Below are 15,006 nucleotides of genomic sequence, written 5' to 3' on the forward strand. Positions count from 1 at the left end.
CTAACAAGGCCAGTAGTATTAGGACTCCTGATCGCTCCCGACACACAAATAATGCATGGAACCAACGTGGTAATACTGGCTCACGAGAGCTGTTAGAGAGACCTCTGACATCTCAGACCGAGATAACACATCATTCATTTCAGACCAGTCAACATTTTTGAAATGATAAATTCAACTGCCGGTCCCTTGTTTTATTTTTTTGATTCATCTACATAAAAATGTCCCAGGTTAGAAAATCTACTGTCCCAGGTTAAGACCAGAGTTAGACAGCTACAAGGTTACTAGACCATACTACAGGTGGACTTTGTGAAGCTGATCTTTCGCTCGGAGGATGGTTGGGTGGGGTCTTACCGGCTGGCGTAGTGCTCGATGCGGGTGTGGGTGTCATCATGGGACAGCTGGGGGGAAGAGGCGGGACTGTGAGAGAGAGAGAGACAAGAGGAAAGGAACAGAGTATGAAAAACACATGGTAACAACTTATGTCACATGGGCGTGTGTCCAGTCGCTAGCATCCACAGCATGCACACACAAACACACACAGATTAAACACACACAAACATACACAGCTTGCAAAAAACTCACCTACACACACACACACACACACACAAACACACACACATTATGATGAGTGTGAATGAGGACAAGCCACTAAGAATGATGACACACAGATCATACGTATTGTATGTGACACACGCGCGCACACACACACACACACACACACACACACACACACACACACACACACACACACACACACACACGAGAGGGCAGGTGACACACACTGACTATGTGTGTGGTAGAAAGGGAGCGAGAGCAAGTGTGTGTGTATGTTTGAGAGTGAGTGAAATAGTGTGTGCATGTACAGTATGTACAGTGTGTGTATGTGTGGATGTGGGCAGGATACTCACGCATGGTCAACAGGCCAGAAGTTGATCAGAGTGACAGGACTGCAAGACAAAAAACATGAGCTGGTGACACACCTCCACAGCAAAGCATGATGGGAGTCATAGGATGAGAAGCATGGGGTTGGGGGGCTCATGTACACAAATAATGTTACACACACGCATACACACATGCACACGCGCGCGCACACACACTCACACACACACACACACACACACACACACACACGCACACACACCTAACCCCTTACTAGAGACAAACCCAGTGTGTCCAGAGACAGACGGACAGACAGACAGACAAACAGGTGTGTGTTGGTCTAAAGACAGACAGACAGACAGACAGACAGACAGACAGGTGTGTGTGGGTCTAGAGACAGACAGACAGACAGACAGGTGTGTGTTGGTCCAGAGACAGAGAGACAGACAGACAGACAAACAGGTGTGTGTTGGTCTAAAGACAGACAGACAGACAGACAGACAGACAGACAGACAGGTGTGTGTGGGTCTAGAGACAGACAGACAGACAGGTGTGTGTGGGTCTAGAGACAGACAGACAGACAGACAGGTGTGTTTTGGTCCCCAGACCACCCTAGGACGGTGTGTGTGTGTCTGGGGCGACTCACGTCTCCATGTTGTCTCCCTCCAGGATGGACTGGACAGGCAGGTATCCCATACGAGGGTGTTTGGCAAAGTAGCGCTTGGTCCGGAACTTGTTCTTCAGAACCTTGGCAAAGTCCCTCACATCTTCCCCTGACGTGGTCTAAACAGGACACACAGACACACGCACAGGCTGTTACTGGCTACCCTGATGTAAACGCGCTCTCTCTCTCACACACGCACGCACGCACGCACGCACGCACGCACACGCACGCACGCACGCAGGTCCTATCCAGACGTACCGGGGTGCAGTACTCCACCATGGGATACTGCATCTTGTGTCCCTTTGCGACGCGGCCGGAGAAGAAGCAGCTCTGACAGATGTCGTAGTTGAAGTGTTTCAGACTGCGGTACCTGGGGAGGGAAAAACACGGGCCGGCGGACACGCCGTAAGTGGGAGCACACTCGTCCGTGTGTGTGTGTCTGTGTGTCTTAGCATCTGCCTGAGCATGTGTGTGTGTGTGTGTGTCTGAGCGCGTGCGTCTGTGTGTGCGCTACCTGAAGCCGATGATGGGACACTCCTTGCAGATGTTGCACTTGGCCTGGTGTTTGGCCGTCTCTGCGGCCGCCACACGGTGGAGCACAGGCAGCCAGACCATGGACTGGGGCTCCAGACGCATCCAGTCCAGAAACATGGACGCCTCCAGCTCCGGCTTGTTATTGGCCTGGTACATACACACAGCCAATCAGAGGAGAGGAGTGGTCAGCAGGATGAACAGAATGTGTTCAGGGTTCTGAGGCCAATGTGTGATATTTCTGTCTGCCGACCTGTCCGTCTGTCTGCCTGCCTGACTACCTGTCTGTCTGTCTGCCTGACTACCCGTCTGTCTGTCTGTCTGACTACCGGTCTGTCTGTCTGACTACCCTTCTGTCTGTCTGACTACCCGTCTGTCTGTCTGTCCATCTGTCTGTCTGTCTGACTACCCGTCTGTCTGTCTGACTACCCGTCTGTCTGACTACCGGTCTGTCTGACTACCCGTCTGTCTGACTACCCGTCTGTCTGTCTGACTACCCGTCTGTCTGTCTGACTACCCGTCTGTCTGTCTAACTACCATTCTGTCTGTCTAACTACCATTCTGTCTGTCTAACTACCATTCTGTCTGTCTAACTACCATTCTGTCTGTCTGTCCATCTGTCTGTCTGACTACCCGTCTGTCTGTATGTCTTTTTGACTACCCGTCTGTCTGTCTGTCTGTCTGTCTGACTACCCGTCTGTCTGTCTGTCTGCCTGACTACCCATCTGTCTGTCTGTCTGTCTGACTACCCGTCTGTCTGTCTGTCTGTCTGACTACCCGTCTGTGTGTCTGCCTGCCTGACTACCCGTCTGTCTGTCTGTCTGACTACCCGTCTGTCTGTCTGTCTACCCGTCTGTCTGTCTGTCCATCTGTCTGGCTCTCTAGGCTCTTCCATGATAAGGCTGTGGGGCAGGAGATGGTCTATCACACACACTCTCACTCTCTCTCTCTGTCACTCTCTCTTTCTCTCTCACACACTCTCACTCTCTCTCTCTCTCTCACACACACACACACATCAGCTGTAGGAAGAGCCAGTCATAGCAGAGCGATTCTCTATGGTTAATAGATTCTCTATGGCAGCAGATTACAGATTAGCTCCAGTAGATAAGTGGATAATCTACACAGATTACACTGCTCATCTTCCCAGCAGCCCACGTCTGGGAGAGTGTTTTCAGAGTGCATGCGTGTGTGTACATTCTCAGTGTGTGTGTGTGTGTGTGTGTGTGAGAGAGAGAAGTGTGTTCTTAGTGTGTGCGTGTGTTCACATACAAACTGGAAGCAGCTGCGGACGCTGGGTTCTATGTTGCTGCCCCCAAAGGAGGCCACCTCCCCCAGCTGGCGAGGGATCTGGATGGAGTCGTGGAGGAGGAGCCCCAGCCGGCGCTGGTCACAGAACCCTGTCGCACTGGCCACCTGCCGAAACAGGACTGGGGGGGGGGGGGGGAATTTACATCCACATTTTAGTCATTTAGCAGAGGACATTTTATCCAGAGCGACTTACATGAGTTAGTGTTGGGGCTATGGACACAACAGTAGGCAAAGATTGCTGGGAAATCACTTGTCAAGATCTCAAACTAGCGACCTTTCGGTTACTGGTGGGGTGTTCTAACCACTGGGCTACCTACCGCCCACGTGTGTGTGTGTGTGTGTGTGTGTGTGTGTGTGTGTGTATGCGTGGTGTGTGTGCGTGGTGTGTGTGTGTGTATCCAGTACTTACATCTGTACTTGTCCTCCAGGTGGGCCTTACACAGAGAGATGATTCCAGTCTTGAAGGACAGAGTCCTGATCTTCCCACTCCGTCCTCTGAGGATAAATCCATCAGTCAATCACTCGAAAACAATCAGCATGTACTGTCTACTAGTGGATCTCCCTCGTATTCAATAGCCTACACTTGATTCAATTAATAATAAAGTCTCCGACGTACTTCAGGCGAGGCACGGATGTCAACGCCGGGCTAATCGGCAGAGGCTAATCAGTCACACCCCGTATGACGCAACCCAACAGCTGACTGTCAGCTGTCATAGCATTGGTTCAGCTGCATGTATTTAAGCTGTCAAAACACGTCATTGTTCGCTCTTGCCATTACTGCTGATCGCTCGTATCTGCATCCTCGCTGCTTCCGCGTTCTCTGCTCTTGCGTCCGCTCTGCCATTACTGCTGATCGCTCGTATCTGCGCGCTCGCTGCTTCCGCGTTCTCTGCTCTTGCGTCCGCTCTGCCATTACTGCTGATCGCTCGTATCTGCGCGCTCGCCCCACCTCCTCCCCTGCTCCGCCCGTGTTCTGTCGATGTCGTCTCTGTTGTCGTCGTTTCTCTCTGTTCCGGGGGTATCGCTGCTTTCTTCTGGTATTCCACTATGCGTCAGCTAGTGGAAGCCGGGGAATTACACTAGTTTAGTCTCTGTGGCTCTCCGTGGTAACCGTGGGCCGAAACATCTCCGAAGGGCCATCCAGCAGTCCCTCCGGTCACCATGGAGGCAGAGACACTAGGATGTATCTCCTTCAGACTCCACGAAGCGCTGGCCCGTGGAAGCCAGGGACTATAATGTACAGCAGTCCTCCTGTGGCGCTCTTTGACGGTCTTAGTGGGCTGAGTTACCTCCAAGCGTCTTCCCGATCGCGGCCCACTCTGATCGTCATAAACCCTCTTCCGGCCCGGCACTCTGGGCCACGCGGGCCAGAGAGGGGGAACATCTAGATTGCCGCTTTCCACATGCGTGGAAGGCAGGGGGCCCCCCGAACAGATCACACCGCCAAAATTAATATGCGTAAAAAATTAATATGCTGTATATAGTATTGCATGCTAATAAATAGGCCAATTTTGACTAAAGTGATCTCGACTGAAACATCATGATGGTTTGGTAAGATGACCAGGCACAATTTTTTTTTTTTTATTGTCCCAAGAGGAAGCAGACTTGAGAAGATTAGATCAGCCGGATGGGACCGTATTCAAAAGGCTGGACCAAGCGAGGGGCGGGGCTGGGTAGAAAGAGAAAACTGGGAGGATCGCGAACTGATGTGATTTCGAAATTAAAATCGGAATCGTGACACCCCTAATGTCTATAGCGTGTATGTGTCTGTCTGCTAAGTGTGTACGTGTGTGTATACGTACGTGTCATATACGTTGAGCAGCCAGTTGAGACACATGTCCACGCAAAGTGGCGTGTTGACCAGGCTGGTGTGTTGCGTCTCCAGGCGCTCATAGATGGTCGTCAGGCAGCTGGCCACGCCCACGATGTCCATCAGCGTTTCGTTCTGGCGAAGACCGTGCTGCTCGAACGCCTCGCACGCCGCAGGCATACCCAACAAGTCCACTGCAGGGAGAGGAGAGAGGTTAGTACACACACACGCACACACAATGGGATGGGTGAGTGAGTGAATGTGTGAGTGAGTGAGTGAGTGAGTGAGTGAGTGAGTGAGTGAGTGAGTGAGTGAGTGAGTGAGTGAGTGAGTGAGTGAGTGAGTGGAGGGAGTGAGTAAGAGAGGAAGAGAAGGGAGGAGGGATGGAGGTGAGGAGGAGAAGGGTGAAGGTGAGTCAGAGAGGGATGGAGGTGAGTCAGAGAGGGATGGAGGTGAGTCAGAGAGAAATGGAGGTGAGTCAGAGAGAGATGGAGGTGAGTCAGAGAGGGATGGAGGTGAGTCAGAGAGAGATGGAGGTGAGTCAGAGAGAGATGGAGGTGAGTCAGAGAGGGATGGAGGTGAGTCAGAGAGGTATGGAGGTGAGTCAGAGAGAGATGGAGGTGAGTCAGAGAGAGATGGAGGTGAGTCAGAGAGAGATGGAGGTGAGTCAGAGAGGGATGGAGGTGAGTCAGAGAGAGATGGAGGTGAGTCAGAGAGGGATGGCGGTGAGTCAGAGAGAGATGGAGGTGAGTCAGAGAGGGATGGAGGTGAGTCAGAGAGGGATGGAGGTGAGTCAGAGAGAGATGGAGGTGAGTCAGAGAGAGATGGAGGTGAGTCAGAGAGAGATGGAGGTGAGTCAGAGAGGGATGGAGGTGAGTCAGAGAGAGATGGAGGTGAGTGAGAGAGGGATGGAGGTGAGTCAGAGAGGGATGGAGGTGAGTCAGAGAGGGATGGAGGTGAGTCAGAGAGAGATGGAGGTGAGTCAGAGAGAGATGGAGGTGAGTCAGAGAGGGATGGCGGTGAGTCAGAGAGAGATGGAGGTGAGTCAGAGAGGGATGGCGGTGAGTCAGAGAGAGATGGAGGTGAGTCAGAGAGAGATGGAGGTGAGTCAGAGAGGGATGGAGGTGAGTCAGAGAGGGATGTAGGTGAGTCAGAGAAAGATGGAGGTGAGTCAGAGAAAGATGGAGGTGAGTCAGAGAGAGATGGAGGTGAGTCAGAGAGGGATGGCGGTGAGTCAGAGAGAGATGGAGGTGAGTCAGAGAGGGATGGAGGTGAGTCAGAGAGGGATGGAGGTGAGTCAGAGAGGGATGGCGGTGAGTCAGAGAGAGATGGAGGTGAGTCAGAGAGGGATGGAGGTGAGTCAGAGAGGGATGGAGGTGAGTCAGAGAGAGATGGAGGTGAGTCAGAGAGAGATGGAGGTGAGTCAGAGAGAGATGGAGGTGAGTCAGAGAGAGATGGAGGTGAGTCAGAGAGAGATGGAGGTGAGTCAGAGAGAGATGGAGGTGAGTCAGAGAGAGATGGAGGTGAGTCAGAGAGAGATGGAGGTGAGTCAGAGAGGGATGGAGGTGAGTCAGAGAGAGATGGAGGTGAGTCAGAGAGGGATGGAGGTGAGTCAGAGAGAGATGGAGGTGAGTCAGAGAGGGATGGAGGTGAGTCAGAGAGAGATGGAGGTGAGTCAGAGAGAGATGGAGGTGAGTCAGAGAGGGATGGAGGTGAGTCAGAGAGGGATGGAGGTGAGTCAGAGAGAGATGGAGGTGAGTCAGAGAGAGATGGAGGTGAGTCAGAGAGGGATGGCGGTGAGTCAGAGAGAGATGGAGGTGAGTCAGAGAGGGATGGCGGTGAGTCAGAGAGAGATGGAGGTGAGTCAGAGAGAGATGGAGGTGAGGACTTACGACAGAGAGCCTTCTGAAGGCGCCGCAGCTTCATGGCGGTGCGGTAGGCGGAGAAACGCACGTTGTTGAGGTCGGCTGCAGACACAAGAGGGTCAAAGGTCATCACCAGCTCCCCCAATAGCAAACCAGCAATGACCAACCAACGACTAGCTTTAACTAGAGACAGATAGTGAATAGATCACTAACATACAGTAACAAACAATCTATTAAAACCATTCAGGACTCGACTGGGCTATAGGGCCCATGTTCTGGTGAAGGGGGGGGGGGGTTGAGAGAGGGAAGAGAGGGGTAAGAGGAGGTCTTACCCAGAGACTGGTAGAGCTCAGCCATCTTGGGGTGGTCCCAGCATGTGGTCTGGGTCTGGTGGCTATGAGGGGACAAACAGAACGTGGAGCAGTAGTCAAACATCACACACACGTCATACATCACTACGCTACTGTCTAGGGCTCTGGGATATCCTGTGTGTGCATGTGTATCTGTCCAGTTCTTACTTCTGTGTAACACTCCCCTTATATCTGCTCCTCGTGACAGGTGTGTTGATGAGTGTTTCTGTGTCTGAGAGCAAAAGAGGGCCCGGGGGTTCAAGAGCTGAGTGTGAGTGTGTGCGTATGTAGGCTAGGGGTTCTGAGGGTATCTAACCCTGTCCGGTCTGCTGTCTCAGACAGCAGTGCAGAGAGTGTGATTCCGAACCACCTCCCCTACAGTAGCACCACACCCCCAGACCAAAGGGATTCTGATGGGGAACATTCTCCCAGCACAGGGCAGAACAGCACCCCACACAACAAGCGCGCACACGCACACGCACACACACACACACACACACACACACACACACACACACACACACACACACACACTGTGCTATGTGTAAGTGGCACCAGGAAGAGAACACTGTATCTGTGGTGTCATAGTTGAGCAGGCTGCAGTTTCCTCCTGGTCATGAATATGAGATGAGAGCTGCATCAGTGATGGTTCTGCTGTGTGAAGATGAAGACATGTAGCCTCCTCACCTCAACACCACCAGACACAGAAGCACAGCTGAGCAGATCTACCCTGTAATAAACTCGAAACTCCAGTAGACCTGGCAATTAACACACACACAGTCACATACACACACATTCTCTCCCACACACACTCGCACACACGCACAGAGCCACCCACCCACACACACACACACGACAGAATACCAAACGTGCCCAGGCACATCATCATCTTGCCAGTAGATGTGAATCAGTGTGTTTAGGTATCATGCTTCAACTGTATTTGGTCACACACACACGGACGCACGCACACGCTGCTGGCACAAAACCTGCAGTCACACTTGTGCCAAAAGGATCTGCACCAGAGCCCGCATCCTCCGCTCCCATTTCACGGCTAACATCAGAATGAATGAAAACGTCCAAACACACCCAATGACGAAACGCGGTTTTAAGCAGCTCGATAGGGCTGAGATCAACCGGGGGAACATCCCGTACTTTATTTGACCAGTGACCATCCTCGTGACTCCGAAGGACGAGTGAAACGTTGACCGCTGATCAGCACCTAAACCGGCTATGCGTCTGTTTAAAGCGGTCTGACGAGCCGAGACAACAAAAATAACCGAATAGGCTGCATACGCATCGTATCTTTTTTTAAACGAATGGTAGCTATAGGATACACCTCCGCACAGAAGACGCGCTATCGCTGAAGGAATGACCCCGTATCGGACCTGTGTTATGGTTGACACTGGGGTGATGTTTGCATAGGGAGTGTGGAGGAATGCACAATTTGAGCGCAGTGATTTGAGCGCCCGGGCGATTTCAGAGCAAAAATAAAATCCATGCATCGCAAGGGAGATAACGGTGGCTATCAACGCTGGATAAAAAACATCTAACATTATATGGTGGGGAAAATAATTAAATAACTGAGCGGGCTGCATGACGACTCTCTCCCACACCTCTATTTGTGGCGGAATCGTGATTTTCGTCATGCCAACGAGGCCGTATAACGTCAGCTAACAGCCCCTGGTTGCTGCTATCGCCCTTTTGTGGCCGACGAGGGGGCTTTATGACCTGCGGTCGGCTTGCTAACATCTGTTGGCTACCGCTGGCTGAGCCCGAACACCGGCTAGGCTAGCCTGGCTCCTCCACTGCGTCCTCTCCTAGCTCGCCATGTCCTCTTTCTCTCTCTCCCCTTCTCTGTTTGTTAGGCACGCCGACACATTCACGCAGCAAAAACAGAGGCTGCACCGACGCATCATTCAAGGACTTACTTTCGTAGCTGCTCCCTCATCTCTCTCTCTGCCGTCTGCCGCAGGGTCTAATATTTACAGTACAACCGGCGCGGAATTCCCGAGCCGTCTCAGTCCCGAACCACCGTCGTAGCTAGCTACCGCGGCAATGAACCGTCCTCTGTAGGGGGGAGAGAAACCGTCCGGTCGAGCAGTCGTGTGTTTCCCCGCAAGCCCGTGTGTTCGTTCGCAGAGGCTGGCCGCGGAGACGAGGCGGAGCTACCTCAGCCCCCATCCCCCATCCCGGAGAGGGGGAGTCTCTAGTCTGGGCTGAGGTGGAGGTGGGGGTGATTCTGACTACACAACTGCGAGTGAAGGTTGGGGAAAGTACAGCTCCGGAGTAGTCTGAACTGAAGATCACATGTAGCCTAATTTAAAGGGCTTTACTTCGCTTCCATGTCTGAATCCTGAAACCTTCATCTACTCTCAGAGTAAAACAACAGAATAGATGAAGTTGCCCTGTTAACAGTCTACCTGAGTAGTTGCAATGTAGCCTTTCCTTAAAAATACTTGAATTAGCATGATGGAGTACTGTCATCAGGGCTATGACAATCATCTTCCCTGAATATTCTCTCCATTCAACTAGGCCTACTTCAATAGCTTACATTGTAGGCCTACTTAGACAGACAATAACCATTTATGTTGTCTCCATCATGTCCCTTTGACCAAAACAAATATGTGTAAACCATGGAAAATAAACTGATTCAGATTCAGCTGTTGCTCATTGCCTGGGTATGAGATGGTACTGACTGACTACAGTTGAATATGGAGGACCATGAAGACAACCAGGTTCTCACTGCTAAGGCAAATTCTAAAATAGGGTAGGAGGAAAATCTGTCATCTGACCTCTGCATCACAACTCCCTTTCCCAGACTTCATCTGAAACAGTGATTGGACTGAGGAGGGCAGCTGAAGGGAGGGTTGTTCTACCGAAATGTGTGTGTAAGGTATGGTCACAGGACCACACACACACCACACAGACCTGCCCTTGTTTCTTTGTACTGTAGCTACTTATCTCCGAGCAGTGTGTGTGTGTGTGTGTGTGTGTTTGAGTGTGTGCGTGCATGTGTGTCCTGCGTTCTCACTCACAGGGTCTGGGTCAGCTCGTCAGGTCCTGTTTTCTCTCTGCATGTAGAGAGGAACATCTGTCACTTCTCTGTCTTTCACTCTCTCTCTCTCTCTCTCTCTCTCTCTCTCTCGTCATTACACACTCATTCTTTCCTCCAGTTGCTCAATCTCTCTTTCCCCATTTCATTCTTACTCTCACCTTTTCTCTCTCTTTCTGTATCCCTCTCTCTCTCACACACACACCCACACACACATACTGTACACGCACAAACACTCACTGAAACCACTGCACCAACATGCGTTTGTTTATATTTCAAGCCAGGTGTGTTAATGGAACTCGGTCACACTTGTAGTGCATCTCTCTCTCCCTCTCTCTCTCTCTCTCTCTCCCTCTCGCGCACACACATGCACACACACACAGACACATATTAATTCTATCACCACCACAGCAAAGCAGGCAGAGTCTAGTCCACATAGCAGTTACAGCCACAGCATAGCTCTGTATCCCTGGACCAGGTGTGCTAGGTCTGTCTGGAGCTGACCAGGTGTGCTAGGTCTGTCTGGAGCTGACCAGGTGTGCTAGGTCTGTCTGGAGCTGACCAAGTGTGCTAGATCTGGAGCTGATCAGGTGCACCAGGTCTAAAGCTGACCAGATGTGCTAGATCTGGAGCTGACCAGGTGTGTTAGGTCTGGAGCTGACCAGGTGTGTTAGGTCTGGAGCTGACCAGATGTGCTACATCTGGAGCTGACTAGGTGTGCTAGGTCTAGGGCTGACCAGATGTGCTAGGTCTAGGGCTAACCAGATGTGCTACATGTAGTCCTGGAACTGACCAGGTGTGCTAGGTCTGGGCTGACCAGGTGTGCTAGGCCTGGGGCTGTCCAGATGTGCTAGGTCTGGGCTGAACAGATGTGCTAGGTCTGGGCTGAACAGATGTGCAGGGTCTGGGCTGAACAGATGTGCAGGGTCTGGGCTGAACAGATGTGCTAGGTCTGGGCTGAACAGATGTGCAGGGTCTGGGCTGAACAGATGTGCAGGGTCTGGGCTGAACAGATGTGCAGGGTCTGGGCTGAACAGATGTGCAGGGTCTGGGCTGAACAGATGTGCTAGGTCTGGAGCTGACCAGGTGTGCAGGGTCTGGGGATGACCAGGTGTGCTGGGTCTGTGCTGACCAGGTGTGCTGGGTCTGGAGATGACCAGGGGTGCTGGGTCTGACCAGGAGTGTTAGGTCTGGAGCTGACCAGGTGTGCAACTGTAGGTCTGGAGTTGACCAGGTGTGCTACTGTAGGTCTGGAGCTGACCAGGCGTGTTAGGTCTGGGCTGGCCAAGTGTGCTTGGTCTGTGTGTAGCAGCCGAACTTGTGTTAAAGGTACACTCAGCGATATTATGTGCATTAGGGGAAGGCGCAGTCCCGGGTTCAGATACAATACAGCCAGAGCATTGTTAAGAAGTTTTATAATATTTATTTTACTGTTTTGTGTTTAGAATGTTAATTTGGAAAATGTGAAATCTTTTGTGAACATGGATGAGAAGGACGTTCTAGAATGATGACACTGTCTCGTCTGTTGTATCTGAACTAGGGTTGAACTAGCGATGTGTGCATGAGTGGTTCTTACTTGATGTAGTAGGGCACATTGTTAGGGGAGATGGCCTGCTCATAGGGTTCCTGGACAGAGCCTGCAGAGAGGAGGAGAGGAGAGGTGCAGAGGAGGAGAGGAGAGAGGGAGGAGGAGAGGTGGAGAGGAGAGAGGAGGTGAGGGGGAAGAGAGAGTTAAGTGTCATTTGCAAACTGCAAGTTTATACTTTTGCAATAACAGACAGTGACAGAAAGAGACAGACTGAGAAAGAGAAACAAAGACAATGAGAAAGACAGACATGCAGACAGAGGCAGACAGACACAAACAGAGAGGCAGGCAGGCAGACAGACAGACAGACAGACAGACAGACAGACAGACAGACAGACAGATAGATAGACAGACAGACAGACAGACAGACAGACAGACAGACAGACAGACAGACAGACAGACAGACAGGCAGACAGACAGACAGACAGACAGACAGACACAGGCAGGCAGGCAGGCAGGCAGGTAGACAGACAGACAGACAGACAGACAGACAGACAGACAGACAGGGGATATGTTTCAGTACTCTGGACATCCCTCCTCCCTCCTTGAGGGAGCCTCTGATCTGACAGGAGGAGAGGTGGACAAGAGCAGATTCCAGAACCTTCTGGCCGAGGAAGAGTGGGAAAGGGAGCAGGGGAGAAAAGAAGAGAGGAGGATGGATGGATGGATGGATGGAGTAGGGTCAGAGGGAGAGACATTGAGGGAGGGAAAGAGAGAGGGATGGAGGGCAAGAGAGAGGGAGGTTGGAAGAGAACAGCAGACAGATGGAGGGAGAGAGGGAGGAAGAGAAAGAGACTCACCAAGCAGCAGATGAGGCCCGAAGTCTCTGTGAGCGTCAGTCAGCTGCTTCAGATGGTCTCTGATGGAGATCTGAGAAGAGGAGGAGAGAGAGGGAGCGTCAGTGGAGGAGGACAAAAGAAGAGAGAAGGAGAGAGGGGAAGGGAGAAGAGCGACAAGAGAGCGAGATCAAAGCTGTCTAATGGTTGGTTCACGAGTGGATCATGAAAGAACAGCTGGAGAGAGAGAGGGAGATACAGAGAGAGAGAGAGAGAGAGAGGGGGGGGGCTGAGCATGGCAGCTGTACAGGTATGTGGTGCAATGTCTCATTATCAAAAGTTTTGAGCGCCCGAAGCACCCAATAGCCTGGTACCAGAAATGTCATATTCTTGGTTGAGTCCTATTTTAGCTGCCACACACACTGACACACCCACACTCCCTCATTTATCGATGGCACCAGCACAGAAATGATGGGACGACAGGGTTCACGTGTGATTTATGAAACCTTTGTATCACAGCGTACGAATGATCGGGCGTTGATAAATGTGGCGGCCGAAAACAACGCTGATACAGCACGGATGTCTGACGTATGATAGACTGGCGTGTGGTGATATGAGTATGATAGGATATGACGTACTGTACAGTATGTCTGAGTGATAGTCTGGTGCAGGTGAGTGTGTGTGTGGGTGTGTGTGTGTGAGAGTCAGTATGGTGCAGGTGAGTGTGTGTGTGTGTGTGTGTGTGTGTGTGTGTGTGTGTGTGTGTGTGTGAGAGTCAGTAGGTGCAGAGTGGTGGTGTGATGGTAGATGTCTAGATAGTAGATTGTCCTAGACCAGACCATACCTTGACCTCATCATCATCATCATCATCATCATCATCCTCACCGCCCTCTGACTGTTTGCATGTTTCCATGGAAACCTGATCAGGGTTACACATACAGGAAGCGCTGAGTGGTAGTGTAGCAATTACCCATAATACACTACCAGAGAACACTGTCACCTCCTCAGCTCACAAGACTACTGAACAAGTATGAGGGCTTGAGTATATGTGTGTGTGTATGTGTGTGTGTGTGTGTGTGTGTGTGTGTGTGAGTATGCATGTGTGTGTGTGCATGTGACTCTGTAGGCATGTGTGTGTGTGAGTATGTGTGTGTATGATTGAAAAAGCTTGCAAACATTGTAATGTGAGTATGTGTGTGTATGGCTGTCACAAGACTCCATCTGTACAAGTTTGAGGGCTCCAGTGTGTGTGCGTGTGTGTGTGCAGTATGAACAGCTGGCCAGGTGTGGAGCTTCAGAGAACCATCCGTATGCTGCTGTCAGCAGGTGACCCGTCTACGAGGACCAGTCCACATCGCTCAGGCTGCCGTCATCTGATTGGATGTACTGTCAGTGGTAGTGAGAGTCAGTGTCAGGACCCCAGAGTCCCTGTCAGCCATGACGGTTATCAGCACTGATCACACACTGCTGCCTGCAATATCATTACAGCCAGATGGCGTGTGTGTGCGTATGTGTAAGAGAGAGAGAGTGTGTGTGTGTGTGTGTGTGTGTGTGTACCTGCAGCAGTCTCCAGCGTGTATTGAGCTCATCCAGACGGTCCATGTTGTTCTGAGACAGGGTGATGTCCGGGGGGCCAAAGGTGGAGGCCAGCTGGTTGACCTGGTCGACGTTGTCCTTGATAGGACCTATCTCCTCCTGGAAGGCCTGGGACAGCGGGGTAGAGAGAGAATAGAAAGAGAGAGAGAGAGAGAGAGTATGAGAGAGTATGAGACAGTGAGACAGACTGCCAGTATCAGTGTGTACTCTATCTCTACTCTGGTGAGTCTGTGTGTTTGTCTCCACTCGTCCTCAGCTGCGTGTGTTAAAGTGCTCTCACCTTGACTCTGTCGATGTGCTCAGGCAAGGAGTCGATCAGCAGGTCTCCGACAGGCTGCCATGCCTCTTTCACCATCTCGGCCTCTCCCAGACGCGCGTCCAGCTGATCCTCCGCCTCCTGCAGCTCCAGCAGCCTATCCAGAGCCAGCTCCAGCCTCCTCTGCCAATCGACCGCGTCTGCGTTCAGCCCCTCCCACCCCACCGACACATCCTCTGCCTCCTTTCTGAGGACACGCCCCACATTCTGGGCACGCTCCTCTGGGGTGATGTCTGGAGGATAGATCATGAACCCCAGCTATGATTTGGTTATA

At 51.6% G+C, this 15,006-nt stretch overlaps 1 protein-coding gene across 1 annotated transcript; it reads right to left on the reverse strand.

Moving 5' to 3' along the window:
* Window positions 1–1,521: 1,521 nt before the first annotated feature.
* LOC311309919 (dystrophin-related protein 2-like) lies at window positions 1,522–9,355 on the reverse strand (the record flags this gene model as incomplete). The annotated part of the gene is made up of 9 exons (XM_084439268.1): window positions 1,522–1,662; window positions 1,802–1,913; window positions 2,058–2,224; window positions 3,344–3,501; window positions 3,792–3,877; window positions 5,185–5,386; window positions 7,085–7,159; window positions 7,390–7,451; window positions 9,336–9,355. 9 exons carry the CDS (start codon window positions 9,353–9,355, stop codon window positions 1,522–1,524), a joined length of 1,023 nt encoding a protein of 340 aa, XP_084295394.1.
* Window positions 9,356–15,006: the final 5,651 nt, after the last annotated feature.

The sequence above is a fragment of the Borostomias antarcticus genome, assembly GCF_949987555.1.
Source record: "Borostomias antarcticus genome assembly, chromosome: 6".
Classification (NCBI taxonomy): Eukaryota; Metazoa; Chordata; class Actinopteri; order Stomiiformes; family Stomiidae; genus Borostomias; species Borostomias antarcticus.